The sequence below is a fragment of the Liolophura sinensis genome, chromosome 7 (genome assembly GCF_032854445.1).
Source record: "Liolophura sinensis isolate JHLJ2023 chromosome 7, CUHK_Ljap_v2, whole genome shotgun sequence".
In the NCBI taxonomy this organism is placed as follows: Eukaryota; Metazoa; Mollusca; class Polyplacophora; order Chitonida; family Chitonidae; genus Liolophura; species Liolophura sinensis.
Window position 1 is genome coordinate 7956419 of NC_088301.1, and position 25746 is coordinate 7982164.

General features: G+C 39.7%; 1 protein-coding gene across 1 annotated transcript; it reads right to left on the reverse strand.

Annotated features, from left to right (window-relative positions):
- Window positions 1-781: 781 nt before the first annotated feature.
- Window positions 782-25470, reverse strand: LOC135470604 (uncharacterized). The gene is made up of 10 exons (XM_064749641.1): window positions 25396-25470; window positions 24309-24579; window positions 17965-18153; window positions 15432-15602; window positions 10681-10790; window positions 9597-9700; window positions 8351-8519; window positions 3145-3281; window positions 1726-2184; window positions 782-978 (listed from the first exon to the last, which is right to left on the reverse strand). Exons 1-10 carry the CDS (start codon window positions 25468-25470, stop codon window positions 915-917), a joined length of 1749 nt encoding a protein of 582 aa, XP_064605711.1. The 3' UTR covers window positions 782-914.
- Window positions 25471-25746: the final 276 nt, after the last annotated feature.

Sequence of the window (25746 nt, forward strand, 5' to 3'; positions counted from 1 at the left end):
CGATTTCTTTCTTCCGCAGGCTGTCAAAATACCACTCATGGCACCAAAATCGCCATACCTTATTGGTAGGTACCTAGAAAAGTACAAAAATAAGATTAAGCGCTCAATAGTGAGTTCAACTGGCCGGAAACCTTTCACTCATTGTGCATGTGCTTCCAGAAAATAGTCCCTCACAAATTTATTCCAGTCAAGTGACCTAGTTCATATGTGTAATCGATCGCCATACACCCGTACGGGAGACGGGAATGGTTTAAAGTTCACCCAATAATGTCACTGGAGACAACTAGCCAATCACAACGATAGAACGAGAAGGCGGGCGCGTCCATCTTGAACTTTATGCACACAAATGTTGTTCAACTTCAAAATGTATATAGTTGCATAGGAATGTTTATGTCTTGTGAGACAAACAACGCATATACGAGGACTTGTAGCAGTAATGTACATACATACGCACAGATAAAGCACATGGACTTTATATCATGGGATGATGTCGGTTGTCAAAGAGTAGCAGCTGTACATTAATGATTCTGGATTTGAAGCCCACATCCACAATGGCATATAGGTATATCGAAGCTGGAAACTCATTCATCCGTGTCATCAAGTCTTCATGGTATGGGACAGAATAATTATCTCCATTCAGGAATTTGGGTGAAAAAATTCGCAAGATCGTGGAAGACACATTCGACACAGCAAAATAAAAAGTCAGCCAAAACGAAAAAAAAAAAAAAGAAACATAATCCCACGAAATAATCCCACGATTAAATCACGAAACAATCCCGCAGCGTTTCGACGATTCTTGTGATACACTGATCTGTGTCACGCATGGGTACGCTCCTATGTACAAATAGTGTGAGCTTTGTACAATTATGTAGAGTATCCGGCATATAGGCTACAAGGTCCCAAATGTACTGTCTTCACAAATCTGTGCTCAGGTCATGTTCTGGCGTGGTGACGTCATCCGCAGAGTCCGTCGTGGCACTGTTAAAAATAAAATAAAATAAAAAACAACATAATACAAAACAATAGCCCCATTCAGAAGACTACACATTATACGTCACGTGATGAGCATGCATAAACATAACACAATAGCCGACACACTGTCTATGGAGGTATAAAATAGCGGATTTATTTTTTTTAGATCGGTGATTATTAAACAGTATAATAACTGTAAAATTGATCCAAAAGGCACTTGTTCCTTAAAAATGCAGATTTGTTTTTCTCAGCCTTATGTAATCGATAATTACACTATAGAATGTACGTGCCACAACAGACATGCGTATACCAATCTTTAGCTATAATGGCTATTCCAGCTCAAAAATCGTAAGCCCAATTTCAAAACCAACACTCAACACATATCATCAGGGACTATATAAGAAAGTATATAACGCAAGAAATTAGGTTGGAGTCTTACAAAGAAAAGCATTTACCAGGTTCCGATGATGCCTGAACGACTCCAGTAACATCCAAGGATCACAGATATAGTTGATATCCAATTCGTGTACAATGCTAGTTTACATGGTGCCATTAATCGGATCTATGTATCTTAGTTGCTCTTAACTTGAATGCATTCCAACGTGTTAATTTCATCGAACAGAATATATCTACAAGCCCTATGTAAGCTAACTATCGACTAAACAAATGAAATCTCTGGTTCAGGATATTTCTTGGGGGAGAAAAACAAATGTCAGAAGCTATATATTTTATAACTATTCCATTATTATGTACCTGTCTTCGCCTTCTTGATTCTTAGCCTCGGTATTGTTCTCAGTTGAGGCATCGGGGTTGTTTTCAGGACAGGCAGCCTTACTGGTTGCTTGATCTGGATGGGAAGTGGATGTTGAGGGACTGGGATTCATTTCCGGCTCCGTTTGAGCAGGCGCACTCTGAAGCGGTTCAATCACGTGAACGTCTGACTTTCCTTCGGGATCCGCTCGCTGCTGTGTTTCATCGACCACTTTTTCGCTGGTTTCTGTTTTTTTGGCGTCGTTTTGAGGGCTTTTCTTGGAAACCGTTGGGGTGGTGCCATTCGGAATGGCAGCTGATGTTGCAATTTCTGTTACTGTTTCTACTTTGTCTTGGGAGGCTCCTTTAGCGTTGGAGTTTCCCGCGCTTTGACCATCTTTGCCAGTCTCTGTGTCGTCGGACGGAGATTCGGATCGGCCATCTTCTTGAGCTTTTTCCGACCTGGAAAGAGGGAAGAGATTCGCATGAAGTTTTCCACGTGTGTCCTTATAGAAGAGCTATTGCTATCACGACAGAATTTCCTGTAACAACTGACACATCCAAGGACATCTTCCAAATATTTAACGGAGTTCAGTTGTCCTAAAGGGTATTGCTCTTAAGCCTGGTATTAACTTTGGTCCAAACGAAAGTTGCTATTTACATGTATTTTGTATCAGGATAAAACCAGTATTAAGATTTAATCCTGCCCTAATGCTTAGTACACTTTTGAAGAATTGACCCCTGAGAAATTCTAAAACTGCGGCCATCACAATGTCAGTCAAATCTCTTGACATTGAACTCAAACACAAACTGCAAAGAGAAGCTGCCAACAGTTTTCAGTGATACTGGAAAGACGCAAAGTCTGTTCTAAGCGACTGAGTGATATCAGTATTCAAATTGTGTACCATGCTAGAATATACGTTGTCGATAACAAAATGTGTATCTCAGTTGCATTTTGATTGTAACTGTTCACATATCCAACGTGGCGCTCTAATTCAACACGATAAATATACAGCCCCTCGCCCCAGATTAAGCGGAATTAGACACAATCATGAAGCAGAGCGCCGGAGATTCTGGACGCTCTGTCCATATACATTTATCAGAGAATTATACTCATTGTAAAACTTAAGAAACTTGGAGTGAAGGAATTTGATGAAATAATCTTGACAAACTAGTTTTGCAGTAACAACTTGTGACGTTGATTGAAATCGTCACACAACACGCATGATCTAACAAAACTACAAGACGAGATATGTACACGCCGTATGCGGAACCGTTCAGTATATTGCTGTCTAAGCAAGGATAATTTGCAATATCAAAGTTGAAACTACCCCTCTTGTTGTAAAGTCAAGGCAGATGGTTTTTATATGCAACAACTATTCAACAAAGCAAACCGGCTTTTGTGGACATTATTAGACTTACCTTTTTCGATCCTTCAATAACGAGTAGACGATTAAAACGAAAAAGACGACAACTAAGAAGGCAACGACTGCAATGACACCAATGAGCCATTTGGGAAGGGGAATCCCTTCAGTGGACCCGTCTGACGTTGAATGCATCTGGAATAAAAAAAAAAATGAAAAACAGATTGCCTTACATATTGTTTTTTTTTATAGGACTGAATAACAGATGCCATGCAAAATCTCACATTCCCTCGCGTTAGCGAACCTAAGTGGACACTGTATTTTCTGCAGTATAAGATCGCTGCGCATCGGTTTGCATTCAGTGTCGCCATTATCATAGTTTTGTCCGTGCTATCGTTTGAGTTTCTGATTTGCTGAGGAAAGCTGCACAACATTGCACAGCGGTTTACATACATGTGAAATCTACCTGTGCTTGTGAGCAGGTCAACAGGTCGCGAAGAGCGTGGATCTGCGTTCTCCGCGCCTCACGTGCTCATCGCTAAGGCACGAATGTCGCGGAGGGCGCGGTTCTGCGTGTTCCGGGGGGCACGAGTGCCGCGAGGTTATAATTAAACCGCGAACATCGCCATCCCGCTGATCCGGTTTTACCCTCCATGCTATATTCTATAGTTACCCTCCATACTATACTGAACTGAAAACAAATGCATTGAAATATTTAAATTTTGAGGTGGGATTTATAGACAATATTCTTATAGTGATGGGAACCAATGACGTTACAAGCGCTATTCTTCTTTGTTTCACATTCCATAATGCTCTCAGTCAACAACCAAACGTGTAAATAAATAAAAAATCATGGTCACGTACTACAATATACAACGACGTAGTTACAGTTCTCTATAATTAAATACCAGACATGACTCAAGAGTTTCTCACCAATGCGGTCGCTGTGAGTTCAAGTCTAGCTCATGCTGGTTTCCTCTCCGGAGTACGTTGGAAGGTGTGACAGTAACCTGCTGATGACCCGGTTTCTTCTCACCACAATGCTGACCGCCGTCGTATAAGTGAAATATTCGTGAGTACGGCGTAAAACACCCCAAAATTTTTGTTGTGCATTTTAGTTTACACAAAGTACGGTCAACGGACGTTTTAAAACGCTACATGTTCATGCCCATATACCAGGATATCTTGTTGACAGTGTCCATATATTCACACATTATTGACTTGAGGGCATGATTCGCTTTCTCTGGAATTCGAAATATGTGTATTTCCCGTTAGACAGTATCTCCGCGACAAATTTCTACGTCTGCTCTCACTGGACAAAATCAATATGTGGGATTTGCTCAGCAAGCCTGCAGGCCAAGCGTGTGGCAATCGTACGCAAGCACGTGTGAATGGATTTATACACTAGGCAGACTCCGGAATGTATAAATAGTCTTGTAACACCTGGTCACCCGCACGGAAACAGGAAACGATAGAATGATGTTACGTTACAGTGCCGGCTTGTGAATAGCCACGCCTTTGACTGACTTCCCTTTTGTTCTACTCTCTCGGATGCGGGTTTGAACACTTAAAGTGTTGCCTGAGACCGGGAGAGAATCTTTACCATGTTCGATGCATGTAAACTACATCTGTTCAAAAAATCCATCAACAAAAGTTATAATCCGAATACATGCAGATGCCATTTTACTTAAGGAGTTACGACATATGTTATGTTCGAAGAACAGGCCTATATGTATATACAAGTGGTTCCCAGAACATGTGAAATCGTTCATAGCTCAAACGTTGAGACATGGCATACATTTGTTTCTCAACATGCCATGCAGACAAATACATTTAGCGTTATATAATGTCTATACAAACAGATGGATATTTCCTACAACAAATACATTTAGCGTTATATAATGTCTACAAAAACAGAGGGATATTTCCCACAACAAATACATTGCCAATAGCTAACATCTTTTTTATTTACGGGTTTACGTTTTTGGAAATACTAATTATGTGGCTAAACCAATATTGTCTGTTATTATAATCCCTTCGCTTTGCTGCATACAGATCGATGACGTTGTTTACAGCCATACTCAGTCAGTGATTTATGTCATCAATGGCGATTGTTAAAGCCTGTGTTAAAAAGTTGACTCTTCATGCAAACCCAAATAGGCTAACACCTTGTAGCTATGTAAGGAGGAAAACTGTAGACCTTTCCGGTGTCAGCAAAAATCAAGCAAATCAAGTTTGTTTAGTACATTTGTTTCTTTGTCTTTATATTGGTTTTGCTCAAACTATAATGATTCTTTCAAATCAGCTGTTGTTAAAACTTGGCATTTTGCCTTTTGAAAGGTTGCATTCTACTGCGATGATGCAAAGGTAGTGTAATAAAAACATTACAAGGTGGTGCTGATCCAGATTTTATTTCGTTTCCTTTCTTGTATGTATATATATGTTTTTATCATGCAAGTTTTTCACGAGGTAGTTTCCACATATTACAAACTATTTTCTGCGCAGTATAAATATCTTGAAACGTCACGTGCCAATCATTTGGTTACAATAGATGCATCCATTCTTTACATGCCAGTGTTTGAAGTCAAGCCTCTGTGGTTAGGTCTATGTTTATTTTAATCTGTTTATCGTATCCGAATGTCTAATTGCGTTCAACGACGTCCAGGCCTATATCTGGAGAACAACAACTTACAGTGATAAATATTTATTTATTTATTTATTTGATTGGAGTTTTACGCCAAACTCCGAAAGAATGTTTCACTTAAACGACGTCGGTCAGCATTGTGGTTGTAGGAAACCGGACTGAGCCCTGTGCTAAACTCACAACCATCCGCAGGTTGCTGACAGACCTTCCCATGTATGGCCGGAGAGGAAGCCAGCATGAGCTGGATTTGAACTCACAGCGACCACATTGGTGAGAGGCTTCTGGGTCATTGCGCGGCGCTGATACGTTAACGACCTCGGCCACGGAGGCCCCTCACTGACAACTAAGGTAATTATATGACGCAGATTTGTTCCTGTAGCAAATGTAGCATAAGTAAACAGCAGTTCTCTAGCTTTCTCGCGGGTGGAGGGTGGGGGAGGGACTTAAACGTTTGATAAAAGCGAGCGACATTAAAAGTGACTTTTTTTCTTCTTTGGGTAACTCCTTTTGACCACGAGAATGTTGGGCAAGTCTTTAGCAAGCATCCAGGGTATAACAGAAGACGGTGAAATCCCTTAAATAGGGTGTCCTGGGGCATGTGACATTTACATATAACTTATCACATAGGGGGAAGAAACTTGCGTCCCAGGCGTGTTAGACATAGTTTACTCGGCTCTGCTTCCTCCCACTGACGCTGGGAGGTTGAAAACGACTTAGCAGTCGACCGCAACACGTTTGTCGAGGTGAAATGTGAAAATGCTGTTCGGAACGCTAGCCTGGTCTCTGGCGGGAAGTACGACGAATGTCCTTACTAAAGTGTAACGGTAACGAATGAAGGAAATTACTCCGCGGTTAACCTCATAGAAACAAAGTGCAGAAGAACTAAGCGGCAAAGAAATTTGAACTTTGTCAGTATTATGCATATTTATTTACTCGTTGATCTACTTCACCATATTAAAGGAGGAATAGTCCCAAATGTTCAGTGAAACCCCCGCAAATCGTTAATTTCCTTAACTCTAAAAGAAGACCTGTAATATCAGCCAGTTTCTCTCGTTTTACATATTAATAAATATTAGATATCATGTGTTCAATTCATTTAAAAAAAAACTTCAGGTAAGGGTTAGAAGAGTTTTCTTGTTACTTCAGCATGTTACAGGTGTTAACAAAGTTATTTCCTGAATTCCAAAACACAAAGGTTTATAGAGACTTTCAGAGTTTAACGTGCAATTAGTTAATCCTATCACGAAGATTTGCTCCACTCAATTTAATCATGTGAGTATAAAGTAAAGGCACTGAGAACAAAAGTGAAACTTGGTCAAGTCAAAGGTAACTAGAAACAATGTTTTCTGAATCCTAAGAAAAAGAATCATAAGTCTATGTGGTTGTAGTCTATACTACTACATGATTAGAAATATCAGAAGTTCCTGAGGGCACTGAACTAATCCAACACAAATCCTCTTGGTTCTAGTCTAGTGAATGTCCGACGAAACCTTAAGCTAAGCCTTTGCGGACAGAATTATTTGAAAATGTCAGTTGTCAGTTTGGAAATGTCAAGGCAGAAAAATTCAAACCAAAGTTTTATTTGTTCAAGTAAAGAAAACCTGACCAAACCTTAAGTTAAACGTGTTTTTAGAAAATTGGTCAATAATGTCATTGGTTAAGGTACTGCAAAAATCCAAAGTAAATCTTCTTCGCCCATGTGCCTATTTAAACCTTGAGTTAAACGTTGCAAATGTCATTATTCAGTAACGTGAACGGTGAAAACAATAGCCAAAAGCCTACGTCAATTTTCTTGAAGACTACCTATGAAACATGAAACTAAACCCCACCAGAGAGCATCAATCACAAATATCAACGCTAAAGGCACGGGAAAACTCCAGTGTATATCTTCTTCGGTCTTGAGAACTTAAGCCAAACGTTATCCTACCACTTGATTCGGGAGCTTGGATTAATAGCTGTCTTTTCATCCGTGATATAAGCGAGTTTAAGCGGACACAAAGCTACCACTGATACCTCACCGTTTCCATCGTCATCATTTTATGATTAAATATAAATGTTCTTCATCAAAAGTTATTGATGCTACACATATCGTTGCCCGTAAAATGCTTCACGACTGGATTCAAAACCAGTAAAATTTATTCAAAACATTGCCCTTTGCTATTGCCCAGTTTGTGGTCGTCAAACGAGAAGTAATATCAATATAAAATTTAATTTTTTTTCTACTTTCAAGTGTCCTTTGAGTCCGTGCTTTGAACTGTGCGGACACTGCATGTTGGTTACAATTATCACATTGTCGTCGCTGCTCTGGTTTTACTATGGTGTAAGTCTATACTTACTATAAAGTTTATACTTTATTTCTGTCTAAACCAGGATTGTACTGATAGACTAAACATCTCTGATACCTGGTCCTTTGCATTCTGAACAATTATAGACCAGTGACGTCAAGTAAATGACAAGTAACATCACCGCATTTTTTAAACTTATTCTTAAACCATCATGCTAGAGGGGGTATAAGTTGCATTTTGGGCATATGCATGAACAGTTAGAATAAAACCCTGACTGATTGTCGTCGTTACTGTGGTTTTATTGTCTAAGTCTCCGTCATATTTACGCGACTTACCGGTTTGACGGGATCGGAGTCTTGACTCAAAGTTTCAGCATCCGTCAGTTCGTCGAGATGTAACGATGACATTGCGGCCATGTTCGCCGGGAAATCAGGGCCCAAAGCGAGTTCAACCTCCACACTCCTGCTGCCGTCCTTTACCTCCGATATCTTAACGTCGTCCGAGCTGGAAGAGAACACGCGGGTTACACCATCTCAGTTTCAAGGTAGGAGAAAGAAAATGATCGATAGAAATCGTTAATCTGCTAACTGTTTCCGTTTTGGACCGGTAAACACCCTTCCTGTCTAGTTAGCTGTGAAACGACAATTAAACACCACACAGAACTTCCTTGCGAGAGACGGGTAAGGCATTATAAGAGTTTGATGTAAAATGGCACAGTTTATACCCCAAAACGCGCTAAATACCGTTTGCCAGACCTGGCATTGTCTGGTCTCAATTCGCTAGCTTTAAGACGTTAAACCTGTTGATGTAATGAGCGAATCTGAGAACCAGGGATAAATCTTAGGTCCACTATCCATCATTGCGATGACTGGCTATCTTAAAAGCGAATTGAGGCTACGGTTTGTTTTACTTGGCTATAGAGGAAGATAGAAAAGCCATGCTAGATGCTTTAAAGGATTGCAAAAGACGGCTCGAAGGCAAAACTTCAACGAAGCTTCCATGTGGTGAAGAAATGACAAAAATGTCATGGGGTCAGCGCCAGCCATTTGTTTTGACACAGCTTAAAACGTTTCCCGCACCGGGCCACGGGCCTCAAATCAAATCCGGCCAAAGCGTGAAAACCTCCCTATTGATGCAATACTCACTCAAATATTTTGGCCGATAGCCTGTCCTACATAACCGTATCATTAAGGATTTGTTCCTTCTATACGTCACCTACTTGGACACGGCATTCTCTTCGCTCGCCTTTAAGCTATGTGACCCGGACTTGTGATACCTGGGAGCTCGGTTTGATGATTGCAACCTGGGGCACGATGGCAACTTACGTAGACAACCCTACGGACAGACCTATTCTGATCCACAACAGAGGGATAAATGTCTTCTCGTCTTGATTTAGTGAACTACTTAGCCAAAAAAAAAACTCCAGTAGTCTGGCTAAACACAAGAGGAGCAGAACGTGATGTAATCGGCAAGGGTCGCAGCTGGAGGGAGGGCAGATCTAAAGGCGTCCAGGTATGCCGTGCTTCTGAACCCTGCCATCGATTGACCGTCCAGGTCGTCCGTCTCACACACACAACTTACCTGATGTGTTTGGACTGCGTGCCACAGGCGGACTTGGCGTGCTTACAGTAAACCCTGACGAAACCGGCTATGGTCGCCTTAAACAGCTCAATGTCACCTTCTATCTGCAAACAGAGAATGCGGGAGAATAAGGAGACTGAAGTCTTAAGTCTCGCTGGGTTGCCTTCTGGATTGGAAGAGTCAGCATGTCATTCATTGATCTGATACTGTCATAAAGTGATGTTTATCAATTGTCTTAACCACAAGGAGGGCTGAGGGTGGGGGGACAGGGTAAACCCGTGTCTGAGGACGATGACCAACAGATAATGGTCCAAACCCATCCGGACAAAGAATCCGCGCTTTGCTTGTTTGTCTAAGAAACTATTTACTACACGTGCGAACTGAAACCACCAGAACAACACATTCTACGAAAAAAAATATACAAACATAACACAGCATTCTTCTGAAAAGTCTCAAAACTGGCATGGCATATGTACAAAATTTGCAATTTGTCTAAAATCTGTCAGAGTTCACAACATTATGAACTATAAACACAGCAAACCATTCTTCTGGCAAATTCCTGAATACTTATCACAACGTAAAAAACCAGTGCAACATTAATCGATTGTTAGAATATTTAAAATATTTCACTTAGGTTCAGTTTACATATATTTTCAGGGCTCTAATAAAACCAACGCACTTGTACGACAGAGCTATGGAACAATTATGCAAGCTTTAGCGTAAAAGCGAGACTGCTCCAGCTAACATGAACAAATCATTTTGGTGGAGGTTTTATGCTGTTCGCGTTCGTTTCCTAAGTGTTTTTCGCATGTTAATTACTATAAATGCACAAACGAAGAAATGTTTATTATTATTCTGAGTTGATAAAACACAGCTATTTTTGACTTTTGAAGAGAGAATTTAAAACCTCAATATTTCGTTTTAGATTACTGCTCCAGAAGTTATAAATTTGAGATCCTCGTCTACACATTTCACTTGCAGGCATTTGCAATTTTAAATCATAAATTTCAAAATTCATTTTTGGAATAATATTTCAGACATAAGTCAAAGCCAGTATTGTAGAAATTGGTAGCAGATGCCCTACCTCGTCTTCGCTCAGGCCGGATATGGTCAATTGTATCTTCTCTAGCCAGGGTTGACCGGTAGGTTTGGGGATAGCTATCGTCTGGATTGGAGGAAGGTCATTCTCCGTGTCTGTCAATTCAAATATAAACAAACCTTGGACTAAAGAACATAAAGTGCAAACGTCGTTTGGTGATCCAGAATGAAAACCAAGTTAGACGAGAAATGTTAGGCGTAACCCACGTTTTTGCGGAATCATCAGGGATGAGACAAAATGGAATCTAAATGTGCACTGGGTAAAAATTGTAAGTGCAGGTTATTTTGGTTTTTTTGTGTCTGCCATAAGTCTCAGTAGGACGAACACTGGGATCATAAACCTTGCGGAACTCGTAGTACAGATTACAATGACCAACATTATCTAAGGGAAAACTCTTGATTCCTATAATCAAAGAAATGCAACAAATCAAGATACAGTTTTGAACGACTGGTCCCCTAGAACTTTATAGCATTTTTACACAAGTAATTGCACAACAGTGTATCACAACAGTGTATCACAACAGATTCGAATCACGACGTCCTTTAAAGCATTTGAGTGCATAATTTCTTTCGTGGGTAGCAACTTAGTGCACGCGGTGGTAGACAGCCTTCAGAAGACGATATCAAATATTCCCCTGATAAAAAACGAAGAATGCCAAAAATCCTTTTCAGCACAACTCATCATGACGGGAATGTTCAATACATTCTGCTGGATGGATATCCAAATAAACCGTTAGAGCTCAGATGCCATCGATTAAGCCTTGAGGGGTTAAGAAAAGCAAACAGAGGATCCCTGCTCGGAGTATTCCAGGCAGTACAGAAAGGGGAATTCGAACCTTTTCGGCAATTTGCAGAGAACTGCTAATTGTAGATTAAGTCACGTCAACGAAGTATGCTTAGGCTCTTTTATTATTTAACATTGCATCAATTATTGGCTGTGATGCCACTAAACCCTATATCCTAGTCCGTTTAAAGCATTCTTGGCATTCGCAAAACGAAAGGAAAAAAATATACATTTCATGATCATGCTGAGCCTTGTTAGCAACAAGTGTAGTTGTTTGAATAAAAAATTAAGGCTTAGTCACTGGATTGTCACTGTCTGTAGATTGCAGTTTGAATTACATCTCCGTCCGTGAATGTCAGCGCAACACGGATTCATTTGTTTTGAGATTTTTTCTCTCACACGCTGCATAGTTGAAGACGGAATTCTCTTTTGGCAAAGGTCTCTAGTTGATTTTGAACAGTTTGCAGTGAAACAGGTGATGTATTGATACAGTTAAACATAAACCCATCGGTTCAACAAACTCTTTAACAATGTTAAACCCGAGGGGTTAGGTAAGAACTCTTGTTGTATCCATTGTTAAAATTTCACTTAGAATGCTCCGAGGAAGACGAAATAAATTACAATAAATATATTTATATAAATATATTTATTCAATTGTTACTTGACGCCACACTCAAGAATTCTTCATTTATACGATGGTCATCAGTTTTATGGGTGGAGGGAAACGGAGTGCGATGAGTAAACCACAGACCTCAATACCACACGTGAAGTATAGATATGCACACCATATTAGTGGATGATAAGTGATCTTCAACGATCGTTAGACTGGGGAAAAGGCGTCATAGACAGCTTAAAGCCCTATAAATGGTAAGAGGAAGGGAATCCCAGGGCCGGGTTTGAAACTGCACCTCGTGTGTCCTATATAACGGTTGAAAGGGAAGTGCCTGTAACCACTATCTTTGTTATACATGCCTGTCACCAATGCGGTCGCTGTGAGTTCAAGTCCAGCTCATGCTGGCTTCCCCTCCGGCCGTAAGTGGGAAGGTCTGCCAGCAACCTGCGGATGGTCGTGGGTTTCCTCCGAGCTGTGCCCGGTTTCCTCCCACCATAATGCTGGCCGCCGTCGTATTAGTGAAATATTCTTGAGTACGGCGTAAAACACCAATCAAATAAATAAATAAACTTTGTTATACATAACAGTTCATATTGCAAATGACAATATCAACTGTCTACAAAGCCTATTTTTCAGCACACTAAGACACAGGGGCACATTATCTAAGATACCAGATGCTAAACGTCTTTCCAGAATGTAACGGTTTGGTCTGCATGAGAAAAAGCCATTCTGCATCTTCCCAGCTCGTTTCGTAATTCCTTGAATATGTACTCAGTATCTTCCAGCTCAACGGTAATTCTGATCTCATCACATGACTCAGACATCCGTGACGTCACTAAGCAGACGATTTCCGGGATCAAACAAACATTCTCTATTTCCAGAAGCGTATATGTAGGCAATTAGTAATTTTTTTACCAAAGACATAAACATGACGTGGTAGTATACATACAATAACAGTAATGCATCCCCCAAAATAAAAGAAATTCTTCGTTCTCAAATATTCGTAACTAGAATTTTAAACACCTTTTTCAACTCAGCTTGACATGATAATATGTCAGAAATATTTACAGATTCACGGCAATCCTCCAGATGACCATTTGTTAATTAATTTTTTGTCATGTTTGTGCTTTAGAATACGCATTAACTTTACAATGCGCGATTTCAATCATAAGATCCCTTCATAACTACAATAAACGCAATATAATAAAAAGCTTACAGTATAAAGATGAAAACCAGAGCAGCGAGGACAATAATTGGCGAATGGTAACACGTAACCCGTGGAATACGGCCTCGGGATTCTTTTCGTGGACAAAGCATCCCCGAGGCCGGGTCCCTTTGCTTTGTTTTAACGTTATTGTATATTAAATGTGTTGACAACACAGCACTTCTAGTAATGATATATATGCTAGTAAAGTCTAATAAATTGTCACTTACATCACTGCTTTTTTGATCTAGGTCTGCTTAAGCCGTAATGCTAGTGGCGTGTAATTTGCTGGTATATAAGCATTTACATAAACAGTTAGAATAAAACGCTAAGTGAGGTAAACTGATAAGACATATTTCAGTGGTTACGTGTGACAATGATCCAATTATCACACGGTCGTCGCTGTTCTGGTTTTGCTGTCTATGCTGTAAGTCTTTTATCATATCTTGTCCATTGACCTTAGTTAGGATTTTACTCTAAGACACATGTAGGCTGATATTAAGAAGGAAAATTCAGTTTTTATCCTGATTCCTCAAAATCCTATTTCTTGAGTTACAAGGTCTAGGGTCTTACCCAAATATTCATGTAAATGATTAAAAAGTAGCTTACATCCCCCACTCCATCCCAGGCACCATGGCTTAAGAAGAATTAAGTAGAACGAAGAACATCCAGTAATGGGTTAACTGCAGTTTTTTTAAAAAGTTACTGGCGAATCTTCGGGATTATATTTAATAAAGTTTACAAGAATACAATGCAAAGTTGCCAGGTCTCGGAGATTTAGCCTACCAACAAAATCCTGGTTTACGCGGGTAAACAATACAAAACATATCAGCATGGAGAATCTACGCGTCGAAACAGACATTCGTATACCAGCCGTCAACCAATAAGGACGTTCCAGGTCAATAATCGCAAGGCCAGTTCCCAAAACGACGTATGGCACAAACCATCAAAGAATTAAGATGGTATATAAAGTACGAAATAGGACAGAATCAAAGAGAAGCAGTCAACAGTTTTCAGTGATGTTGGAAGGGCGCAAGTTATGTTCTAGGCGGCTGAGTGAAATCAGTATTCAAATCGTGTACCATGCTAGAATATAAATTGTCGATGACAAAATATGTATCTCACTTGGGCTTTGATTGCAACTGTTCATAAATCCAGCGTGGCAATCTAATTCAGCAAGATGAATATACCGCCCGAGTGTCCCTTAGGACGTAGGATTAAACGTACATCGTTCAATCATACTTTCGCTGTGTTCATTTTGTTTATTTCATTGTTGTTTAACTTCATACCCAAGAATTGTTCACTCGTACGAAGCCGCCAGCATAAACCACAGCATAGCACATTAATGACGACCATTCCCAAGTGTTTCTGTACACTTGTAAGCTATAATGGTGATGAAATATTGGTCTTCAACAAATGTGTTAGTGCACAAACAGCCACACGAGCATCGTAGACAACTGATTGACAGTAAGACCCAATAAACTATAAAGTATCAACGTGCACCGTGTTTTGAATCTGCACAACCGCCAAGTTCCGGCACGTGAGGTACGTGTTGGTGGTTAAAGAGTTTCTTCCTATGGGACTTCCCAATGAAAATTTGTTTAATAAATATATATTTTTTTTGCCTTCCAATATAAGGGCATTCTGCTCATTGAATATTGTGTATCTTTCAAACTGTTTGCTCTCATTTTGCCGACGGTTAGATTTCAAAATATGGCGTTCGTTAGTTTGACATGTTCGATTCAAAAGTTTTAACACATGGTTAAACGACCCAGACTTGGATATGTTTACACTTTGGATGACTTTGGGTATATCAAAATATATGGACGAGTTGTAAAGGTCAGTGAAATTTTCATTGTGGATTTAAATGGAACTGATCCTGAAACTCTGTAGGTATAAGGAGGGTGGCTTTAGCTATCGTGCATACTACCACAGAAGGTTCAATATTTTGGACAAAGTTACAACTCTCATACACTTAAGTGCTAACTCCAGTTGTCAATAAGGCACTCTCTAATTGAAGACATACGCTGGCTAACAGTAACGCTTTTTCTACCGACTCAGGCCCCTAAAATATTCACACCAACATAGCCATGTGAAAATAGCATGTTTGACCCACTTTCCAGGTCATGTACTTACGTTTAGGTAAAATCGCATAGGTGACATTGAAGCCCTTATGGCCGCCGTCATCGCGCAGGTGGTTGGATATAAACAGCAGCCAGACGTGACGGTAACCGAATGTAACGATGTAGGGGGAAGTCTGCAAGCGACCAGTATACGGGGTGAACACGCCTTGAAGGACTTGTGTGCCTGAGGACAGAATTAGCTAATGTAATTAAGTAGGACATGTATACTAATGTAACAACTCCAACAAATGACGCAATTAAACACATGATTCAGTATTTTTCTTTCACTGAAAATGTTTTTATTGAAAAAAAAACCCCAAAACAAACCCCCCCCCCCCAAAAACAAACCAAGAAAAACAAAAAATAGTCGTTTATTGATGTTGCCACACTACCCTACTTCGTGAATATAGTGGAAAATAGAAATATTAGGAGAGGTATACTTATTCGATAAATTTTGGTATATAGGCCTATATACGCGACCACATCAAAAGAGATACAGCCATAAATATAAATTTTATTTACCCTTTTTACCGTGATATTGAAATATCAATTTATACTGATAGCTTTCTAAAGTGTTAAAAATTTTAATACTTTGTACAAAATGCATAGAAATTGTTGTAATCTAACACTATTTTACGTCAAATCGACAATTTTCGGTGTTAGGTTCGGCATTATAAATGTTAAAAAAACTTATCCCTTATATTGTTTTTTTCATACAAATCAAGACCGTATAAATCAACAATGTATGGGAAAAGTTTATTACAAAGATCTAACTCCATTTCAGACGTATTTCCTGACCTTATAATAATTTTACATTTGACAACTACAATCTGTTTGTAATAGTTGTTGCATAATCTCACGATCACAGCAGATTATAGTCTTTAAAGGTATATGATATGGTTAAGTATTATTTTATAGAATATTTACGCTTATAAAACATTCTGCATACTGATAATTTGGTATTGATGTTTTCCACATATGTTAGACGTATTGTAAACCGCGTGACGTTGTCCCACAATACAGTGCATTGTGACGTTATGATAGACTTCATGCATATCTCATTTTTTTACCGGTCCAGATAGAAAGTCCGCTTCGGAAGCGGTAGATCCAGAGTCAAACATGGGTCGGGTCACATACAAGGCCTTAAAAGAGGAACTACCTTCCTCGCTTGGCCTTCAGCATTAAGAGGGCAGTGCAACGACTGGTTGACCCGTATCAGTATAATGGTCCCGGTGGGGCAGCTTACTTGCCTTCGTGAGTCGTCTCAGCACTAAATAAAAGAGGGGTGGATAGGCAATCTAAGGGCTCCTTCGTCGTCATATGACTGAAATTTTTTTTAAGTACAACGTTAAACCCCACCCTACTTACAGTCCTCACTCACTCTAATTTTCTCCATAACGGTTTATGACGTTCTAATTATAATGTGAGGTAATGGCGTGGTTATACGGGTAAACACAGCCAATGATTTGCTCTTGTATTTATAAACATTCCACCATACACCATTCATATTTTTAAAAATAAAGTGGTTAGTCACTTGATAATGACCCCGTCATGTTGACCGAAAGCTTGTGAAACCCTTTTTATTATTTATACATCAGTGAAATCCCTGTATTTCCTTCACTGATAAAAATGATATCTTCACTAGTTAGATATCACTTTTGTTATTACATTCTGCTATTACACTGCTGGAGACCTTGAACTTTGTGGACCGCATCACAAGGCCGTGCACTTCCGCGCAATATATAGCTCGTCAAAAAAAAAAAAAAGAAAAAAAAGAAAAAGAGGTAGAAATTCTTCCTGTGCTTAATTTAAATACCTCTATTGCATTAGCAATAAGCACCTTGGTACAATGTATAATTACTTTCTGACAGAAACTGTAAAGAGGTTTTGTGTGCGCGGACGTGAAAGAAATTACAGCGCGTATGAATAGAATCAGAAATACGACGAAGATGGCCCGTTGCTTATTTTTTTCACGGATGCAACAGATAAACTGATACGCACTTATGTACATGTAGAGAAAATGTCAGAATATAAATAATAAATAGAATATTGCACAGTGAAGGTTGAATACCATAAATATTGTTCTCGTGAAAGGTAAAAATGATAAGCGTCTCGTGGGTTTTTATTTCCACTTCTCACTCAATCAATATTTATTGTATTCAACCGTCACTGCGTAATACCCTCTACACATTTACGTGGTTATGCCTTGACTTCATTGTTAACATACTTTCTGTTAAATTTAACGGATTATTTTTTTGACAGTAGAACCCATGAGTGGATCACCCCTAACATGAATATAAATAGTACCACGCGTTTAGAGGGACTCAATAAAGTTAAGAATTTTTAAAGAAACTTTGGATGTGATTTAATCTCTTATGTTTAGATACTATAAGTCAGAATCTTGAAAGTGTTGTACATTAGTACAAATCCAACAGAATTTAAACATCTGTGACCATAGATCTAGTAATGAGGTACAGTCTAAATAGCAAAACTTTATTATAAAGGCTTTGTAGCAATCAGACTAAGAGTTAATGGGACAAACGTACCGTCTCCAATGAGAAGAAAGTCGCTGTCGTCTTGCAGATCGAAATCGTGAAAGATCAGTTGAATCAGATATCCTTCCGGTATGTCGAACTTCCAGGTGCACTCTCCGTTTATTGGGTATTCTCCAGGGTAGTTTATCGATGTCAGTTCTCCGGTCAGGGCTGTTTGCAAAACCGGCGTCTCGCATACCACTGCAAGAAGAAATAGACATGACAAATATTGCTCAGGTCGATTGACCAGTAGATCATTTAAATAAAATATCTCTACATTTTTTGAAAAGTGCGTGTATATTCCACTTGAACGTAGAGAATTCGTATACATCGGAACTGATGTTTGCCTTTTTCGCTTACGTCTAAACAAAATATTGAAACCATCTGGGGGTGTTTTACAGAAACAAAAACCAGATAACGTGAAGTAGTCCATAACACTGAGTACTTAAACATTACAAAACCAAAATCCTATTGTCAGTTTCAGGTGCTTTGCAGGATTGTCTCCCCTTCAGCAAGAAACTCACACGTATGCTGGTTCATGTCTGATGAATGATATTGGGAAATTTTGGCAGTTAGGTTTTTTCTGTATATCTGTGCTACAATAGAGTCAGTCATACCGTACAAACGCTTCTTGTCAACTTTAGTAAACACAGAACACAGTTCTTCAGCCTTTCGAGAGTTGTAATGTCACAAACTATATATTTCACACATTACATTATTAACATGTTTGATTGGTGTTTTACATCTATTTATTTATTTACCTGATTAGTGTTTTACACCGTACTCAAGAATATTTCAATCATACGACGGTGGCCTGAATAATGGTGGGAAACCGGACAGAGCCCGGGGGAAACCCACTACGATAGGCAAGTCCCACCATTTCATAGACAGACCGTCCCACGTACGGCGGGAGACTACGCTAAAATAGTGTCATCGTATAAGCTTTCATTTTTACCGTTCAGTTTGAAAATGATAACTAAATAACACCTATATTTAACTTATATGAGGGCTGTCAGGTTAATAGATGTAGATGCACCCGACAAACATCCTGAACAAAACCATACAGCAAAGGTGGATTTGATCCCGCGACCTCCTTGGCCAAGAGCCACCACAGCGATGCACTCTTTTGTCAAGCCCACGCACTCATATATGCTTGTACAAAACACTGTCTACATCACTGATAGCAGTCGCTGACCAAAACTCCAGTTTCATCAATGTTGTCTAAAAGGGTACAGCCTAGTTTCCATCAATTGTTCTCTATATGTGAAATTGTCTTGTAGATAGGGCGCATATATGTTTCCAAATACGGAAATCAATGCATAAATATATATAAATGAGTAAACATGTGAATAAATAAATTCATTTATTTCATTCGACTTTCACGCCGTATTAAAAATATTTCACTTTTGCGACGCGGGCGAACATTATCATGGGAGGTATGTAAATAGATAAATAAATATGCACAAGGCTAATGCTTTTCATGTAACATATTTGCAGCGCGTGGCAAGTGCTATTAAATGAACTGCAAACGTTTGCAAAATTTTGGCGTTGCATTATAATAGACCACGTGGCAATGACTCTCAAGACTGTAAAAATGACTTGTGTAATCCATGGAAATAGAGAGACAACTTTGTGTTAAACGGTCAAGTGCGCGCGACGCCTTTGTTTTGACCACGTGTTATAACCAAAATCACGTGCGTCTTGATCATTGTGTTAAACGCCGCTAGGATTTGTTTGGCTTAGAGAGATGGATGTCTGTGGTCTTTCATATCAAATGACGATCTGACAGCATATAAAGATACAGAAGCCGTGATTGTTTTAACGTCCACAAGACAAACAGCAGCGCTGTTTCAGAATTGTCTCCCTCATATCCCAAGACACACATTTGGGGGATGTAATTTGGCTATGTCCAGAATTCCTATCAAATATTGTCTTTGTAAAAATGTTTTCATTTTTCAGAACAATGAAAAATAAAATGCCCAAAGTGCATTTTTTGCTTTTTCTTTATAGGATATCTCAATGTCGAAGTGACCTTACAGAAAAACCGAATCGATCGCAAAAACATTGCGTTATTTTCTCCATTTTTGTAAATTCCTGTGCAAAATTCCCAGTGGTTTTTCCTTTGTGTGTTGACACAAAATGTAGGTACAGAAAGCAAGATACATGTACACACTGCACTGAATACACGGGAACATTGAACAAACTGGCTTACGTAATCATTTAATGGATTCATCAAGCCAGTTGAATGATACTTGTCTTTTTTTAACAGCTGAAGGAATTGATTGTACCGTACAAGAGCAAAGTCACACAGGAATAATGAGATTTTTGAGCAGTTTAAATACAGGATGAAAGTCTTAGGGGAATGTGCATTTTACCTTTATTTCTAAAAATGGTATAAGCTGTTAATATGAAGATCGAAACTGTCAGAGGTCATTTTGACTCTCAGTTGAGATTATAAAATAAACATTTCCCACTGTCGTCTTATTCCCCAATATAAAAACCTCAATCTCTCAGGTTGTGGATGCGCAATTCGTACAAAAGGGCCTTTGAACTGAAGAGTGCTGAGGCACTGTTTGAATAATACTGAAATATTTCTAGCACCAATAACTTGTGGAATATCTCACCGAAAACACCATCAAAACAACGCCAACCAAGCTATGCCTAAATCTCACTCGCTATAGACGTACACATACCTAAACCTTTCTCCCAAGAGCTCAGCCATTTGTCATGCGTACTAGACAGTACGAAATACAACTTTTAATTGGGCTTTTCCCGCCTTCATCAACGTACACCTGCATGTAATCATTTTTATCAATTTCACAAGATTACTGAATACTTCCATAAACTGCTAAAGGCATTTATGTATATATAGACGCGTTATATAATTGAATATTTAAATGCTAATTATCCTGTGAAATTAAATTACCGATACGTATGAAAAAGGTTAAACTGACTGACGTTGACAACTGGCAAATAAGGGCGTTGTAAACACAAGGTATGAGCCTGTGTTAAACGTCGACCCTGCTGGCTACATTTAAAATCCGCCACGTGCTATATACTGATATCTGCCTGATTAGAGGAAGTCACACCTTTTGGGATAAGGAGGTAAATATTTGCAATCAGTAACAAAGCACTGTGTCGACGGTAACCTGCATGTGCCTCAACAGCCCGTCAAATTTCATAACCTCATCGCCTATCCGCGCGAGATTTTACGTGATCAAGTTAATCAGGAAGTTCACAGCTCCGATTCAACATTTGATAATAAGGTTTTATTGCCTGTGCATGGATTATTGGAAAAGCCAATGATAAATAAACGTATTTGCAAATCGAGGTGTTAGGGACAGGCAGACACCGGCCATTTCGCGTGCTCACGTCGATTTTCTCGGTCAGTATGTCAGCACCAACGGTCGACTCAGACCAGGATGCCACTAAACTGTGCAGAGCCAGATTTCTTTTACTGAGTACCGTGGTAAGTGTCTGTAAGAGTGGCTTTGTGCGATATCATTTGGATATTTATTATAGTTTAACATGAAGAATTTATATATTTATTTTGTTGGGGGTTTGTTCCGTATTCAAGAATAATTCATTATACCAGAATTTTTTGAAAAAAAAATCAATCATCGCAAATCCTATAGAATTTTCCTTTAATTTTAAAACAGACCAAATACTCATCTGTTACAAAATAACAAAATATCAGCCTCGTCTGTGCATGTTTTACCATTCAAAATGAGTAATAAAGGCCCCCAAAATTATAAAGCGGACTGCATTATAACTTTTTTAAACTTTAGAATTATTATGATATTTACTGAAAGGCAATAATTTAATATATTCTAGATAAATACAAAAAATGTGATTTGATCAGCAAAGAGGGGTTTTTGCTAAAAAAAATCCTCCGTGTAGCCTCTTTATACGACGGTGTCCGAATACACTGTCTAATATGAAGAGAAATATTTGGATATGCCATAATCCCTACTGCTGAACTTCTAGTCAGAGATCCCGCCGTCCTAATGCTGAGGAATAGACTGCGGTTCGAACAATCACTCCATTTACCACTAGCTGGTCAAATCCACATCCTAACATCTCCCCTTCCAGTCACCACATACAGTCCTGTATTAATAATACAATAAAGTATTCGCTTCCCGTGAAGAAGTTATTCATCTCTTCTGCGAGCGGCGGGGTCTGTGGCTAAAGGTTGAGCAGCCATGATTATGGCGTGTCCAAATACTCCTAGGCCTACTAGTCAGTGTACTTGGACAAGCACCGAGGTTAGCTGCATACACATTCGTGTGACTATTCTCTTTTCTATTAAGGTTCCACTTTTGTTTTGCGATTACTTTTTGTATCACCATGCTACTAGTGCTCTTTTGGGTTATTCGTATGTCTTTTAAGGCTATACATATGTGTTTTGAGGTCCTTCGGGAGCTTTGGAGTTTTCCGTGTGTGCTTGAGTTCCCCGTGTGTCTTGAAGTTAGCCGGGTGTTCACCTGTGTGTTTTAAGGTCACTCGTGTGTCTTGAGGTCATGTGTATATTCTGAGATAATTATCCGTGTGTTTTAGGGCTACCCATGTGTTTGGGGGCTACCCGTGTGTCTTGGGGTCACCTGTGTGTTTTAGGGTCACTTGAGTGGTTTGAATCTACTAACTTAGACGGTTTGAGATAACTACTTGGGTGTTTTAGGGTTACCCATATGTTTGGAAGTTGTTTTGTGTTTCGTGTGTTTTGCGGACAACCCTCGTGTTTTGAATCTGACACTGTGCTTGAGATAACTATCCGGGTCTTTTAGGGTTACCCATGTGTTTAGAGGCTTCTCGTGTATTTTGGGGATAACCAACGTATTTTGAACCACTTTGTTTGAGATAACTACCCTGTGTTTTGGGGTTACCCATATTTTCGGGGGCTATCCGTATGTTTTGTAGATAATCCACATGTTTTGAATCTGCAACTGTCTTTGAAATAACTACCCGGGTGTTTTAGTGTTAGCCGTGTGTTTTGAGGTTGTCTTGTATTTTGGGGGTTATATGTACCAATCTTTGCGATTATCCATGTGTTATGAAGCTACTCTTCAGTTCTGGGGGTTACATCTGGGAATATCAACGGACCACAAGGTCGAGAAATCGGCTTCGAAGTTAGGACAGCATAACATCATATGTAAGCGCACAATACAGGCTTTATAGCTAGAAATGTGAAGTTAAATCTGCCAGTGAGCCCGGAATCTCACACGTTTTTGGATCGGCTGATCGGTTTAGATCGCTTCAAAAGACGGGGGATTTGCCCGGCGAAAGTGTAAGGGATTGCGCCCGGCCCTAGCGCACTCGATCAGGTGTACTATAAACCTTACTCGTGGGGTGGTGGTGAGTGGGAAGGGGGCTGTGTATGTATTTGTCGACGAGGATCACGTCCCGGTATCAGCACATGGGCATTTTTAGCTGTGTATACCCACATCACCTGCCGAGTGAGGCACAGCTCTTGGCCTAATCTTTGTGTACAGCCCGTATCATCAGCCAACGTGAACTGCTAAGCTGGGAGAGATTTGCCATAACGTGCGGACTGTGGCTATACCGCACACACACACACACCTCTTTATGTTTTCTGTCCTTGTCAAGCTGCAGGTAAAGAGGACAAGTTGGGTAATCAGGTGCCCGTGTTACACGGAAACGACACGAGTGTATATCCGCAATTTGTCGCAAGATTTAACTTTGAACTTAAGAACAGGTATAGAGAATTATCCGGAATAAGGTCAACAGGGTCGATCTATCTGCTGTATGACTGACAGATTATCATGGATTTTAGGGGTAGTTCAGGGGTAGACGATGTTACCCTTCATCTAATTCGTCAAATCTATTTTTTTCTAACACCGAATGTAAACGATATTTTAAATCTATTCTGAAAACGTTTTTATGTGAATGTGCTTCATAAAAACCAGGTCTGGAAGATATTCTGAATGAAACTTCCAGTTTGCACCTAAGCCAAATGACCTCCCTTGCTGTCCCTCGTTAACTCTCAAATACAAGAGATTAAAAATATGACTACATTACTTTTTCTACAGCAAAACCCCCTATATATCTCAATTTAGAGCTCTAAGTGTAAAGTTACCGGGAGCGTGCAGAATTTTCACATGAAGGAAAACATAAAGTGCTATATTCGAACTCTTGCGGGTGGAAAAATCATTCATATCATGAGTAAAACATTACCAGGATTCGAACTCTCAAATGTACTGCTCAAGGATTTGACCTATGAGCCTTGAAGTAACTCTTGCTAAACTGCCAGTGCTGGACCAGACGCCATGCGGTAACAGTAGACCTTTAAAATTCACAGCGTGGATTCAAACGTGACCGGAGCAGATACATCACTTTACCTCGGGGTACGATTTTGTAGGTGAAGACGACCGTGATATTGGCCGCGTCGAAAACTCCCTGGAGCTGAATCCAGGCCGTACTGTGCGGCACGACAACCTTGGGGAGAGGTTGTCGGTGATCAGGGCGAACCGTGCCGTATTTCGTGCTGGAATTACCCGGCTCATCACCGACCCCGAACACCAGCTGGCTGGCATTACCTGGGAGGGAGACCGTCTCCAGATCGAACTCTATGACCGAGTCGGCAGGACCCGTCACCAGCCAAGAGCACGCCTGAAAGTATAGAAGTGCATTTGTTGTTAAAACGGGGCTGTCCGACGAAAAAAGTAGGCCTAAAGGGGATCTCAAGTAACCAACCTAGCACACATCTGAAAATATTTGGGTGCATTTGCTGTTAAAGCGGTGCTGTCTGACCAAAAGTGTATAGCAAGTCTCAAGTAACCAACCAAATACACGCGTGACACAAGGGAGTGCATTTGCTGTTAAAGCGGTGCTGCCTGACCAAAAACATATAACAGGTCTCAAGTACCCATCCAAACAAAAGAGTGAAAAAAGGGAGTGCATTTGCTGTTAAAGCGGTGCTGCCTGACCAGAGATATATACAGATACGGATATATTATAGTCAAGAACCGATGATAGAAAGCAAGCGGTTACCCAGGCCTGAAAATGTAGAATAAGGTGTATACAGCGGATATATTGTTAAGTAACCAAAATCTCGAGCTACCATTTCTTGCCAACCACAGGCCTGAAAATATTGATGCATTTGCTGTCAAAATGGTGCTTTTCGACAAGAAAGGAGCATAGCAGATATATTAGTAATGAAGGCAATAAAAACCGTTCGTCAAGGTACCGCCACCAGCCAAGCATAGGCTTGAAAATGTTGGTACATTTGCTGTTAAAACTCTGCTGTCCGAAAGATGTATAACAGATACATTAGTAAAGTAATGATTTGGAAGACAGCAACCAAGTCACCGTCACCAGTTCAGTACAGGCTTGAATATATACAAGGCCATTTGGTAGCTGTCAAAAAAGGATCGTATCTTTGTTGAGTTCGCTGTGAAACACATAAGCAAAGATAGGTCAACTTACTGTGACGTTGTCGTCTGTCATCAAAATAACGTCATTAGACTCCGGTATGAACACTCTGCCAGTGGCCTCGGTCATGTTAAATATGCACACGTCAGATTGTGCTGACGTCACTGTAAACGGATGAAAGAAAACATTTCATGAAGCATAATATATATGTAACATATTTTTGCGTGGTTTTCTCTACATTGTATCTTACATGTATGGCCAGTCTATTTCTGAAATTATAAAATAATCATAGAAGTAAACAATACTTCAACATAATAAGCAGAATCGGCAATTCATAAAACTCGCGAGATCACGCAGGTTTAGACCAGATTAGATGGATGCGCTCTCAAACTGACGCGGCTAAAA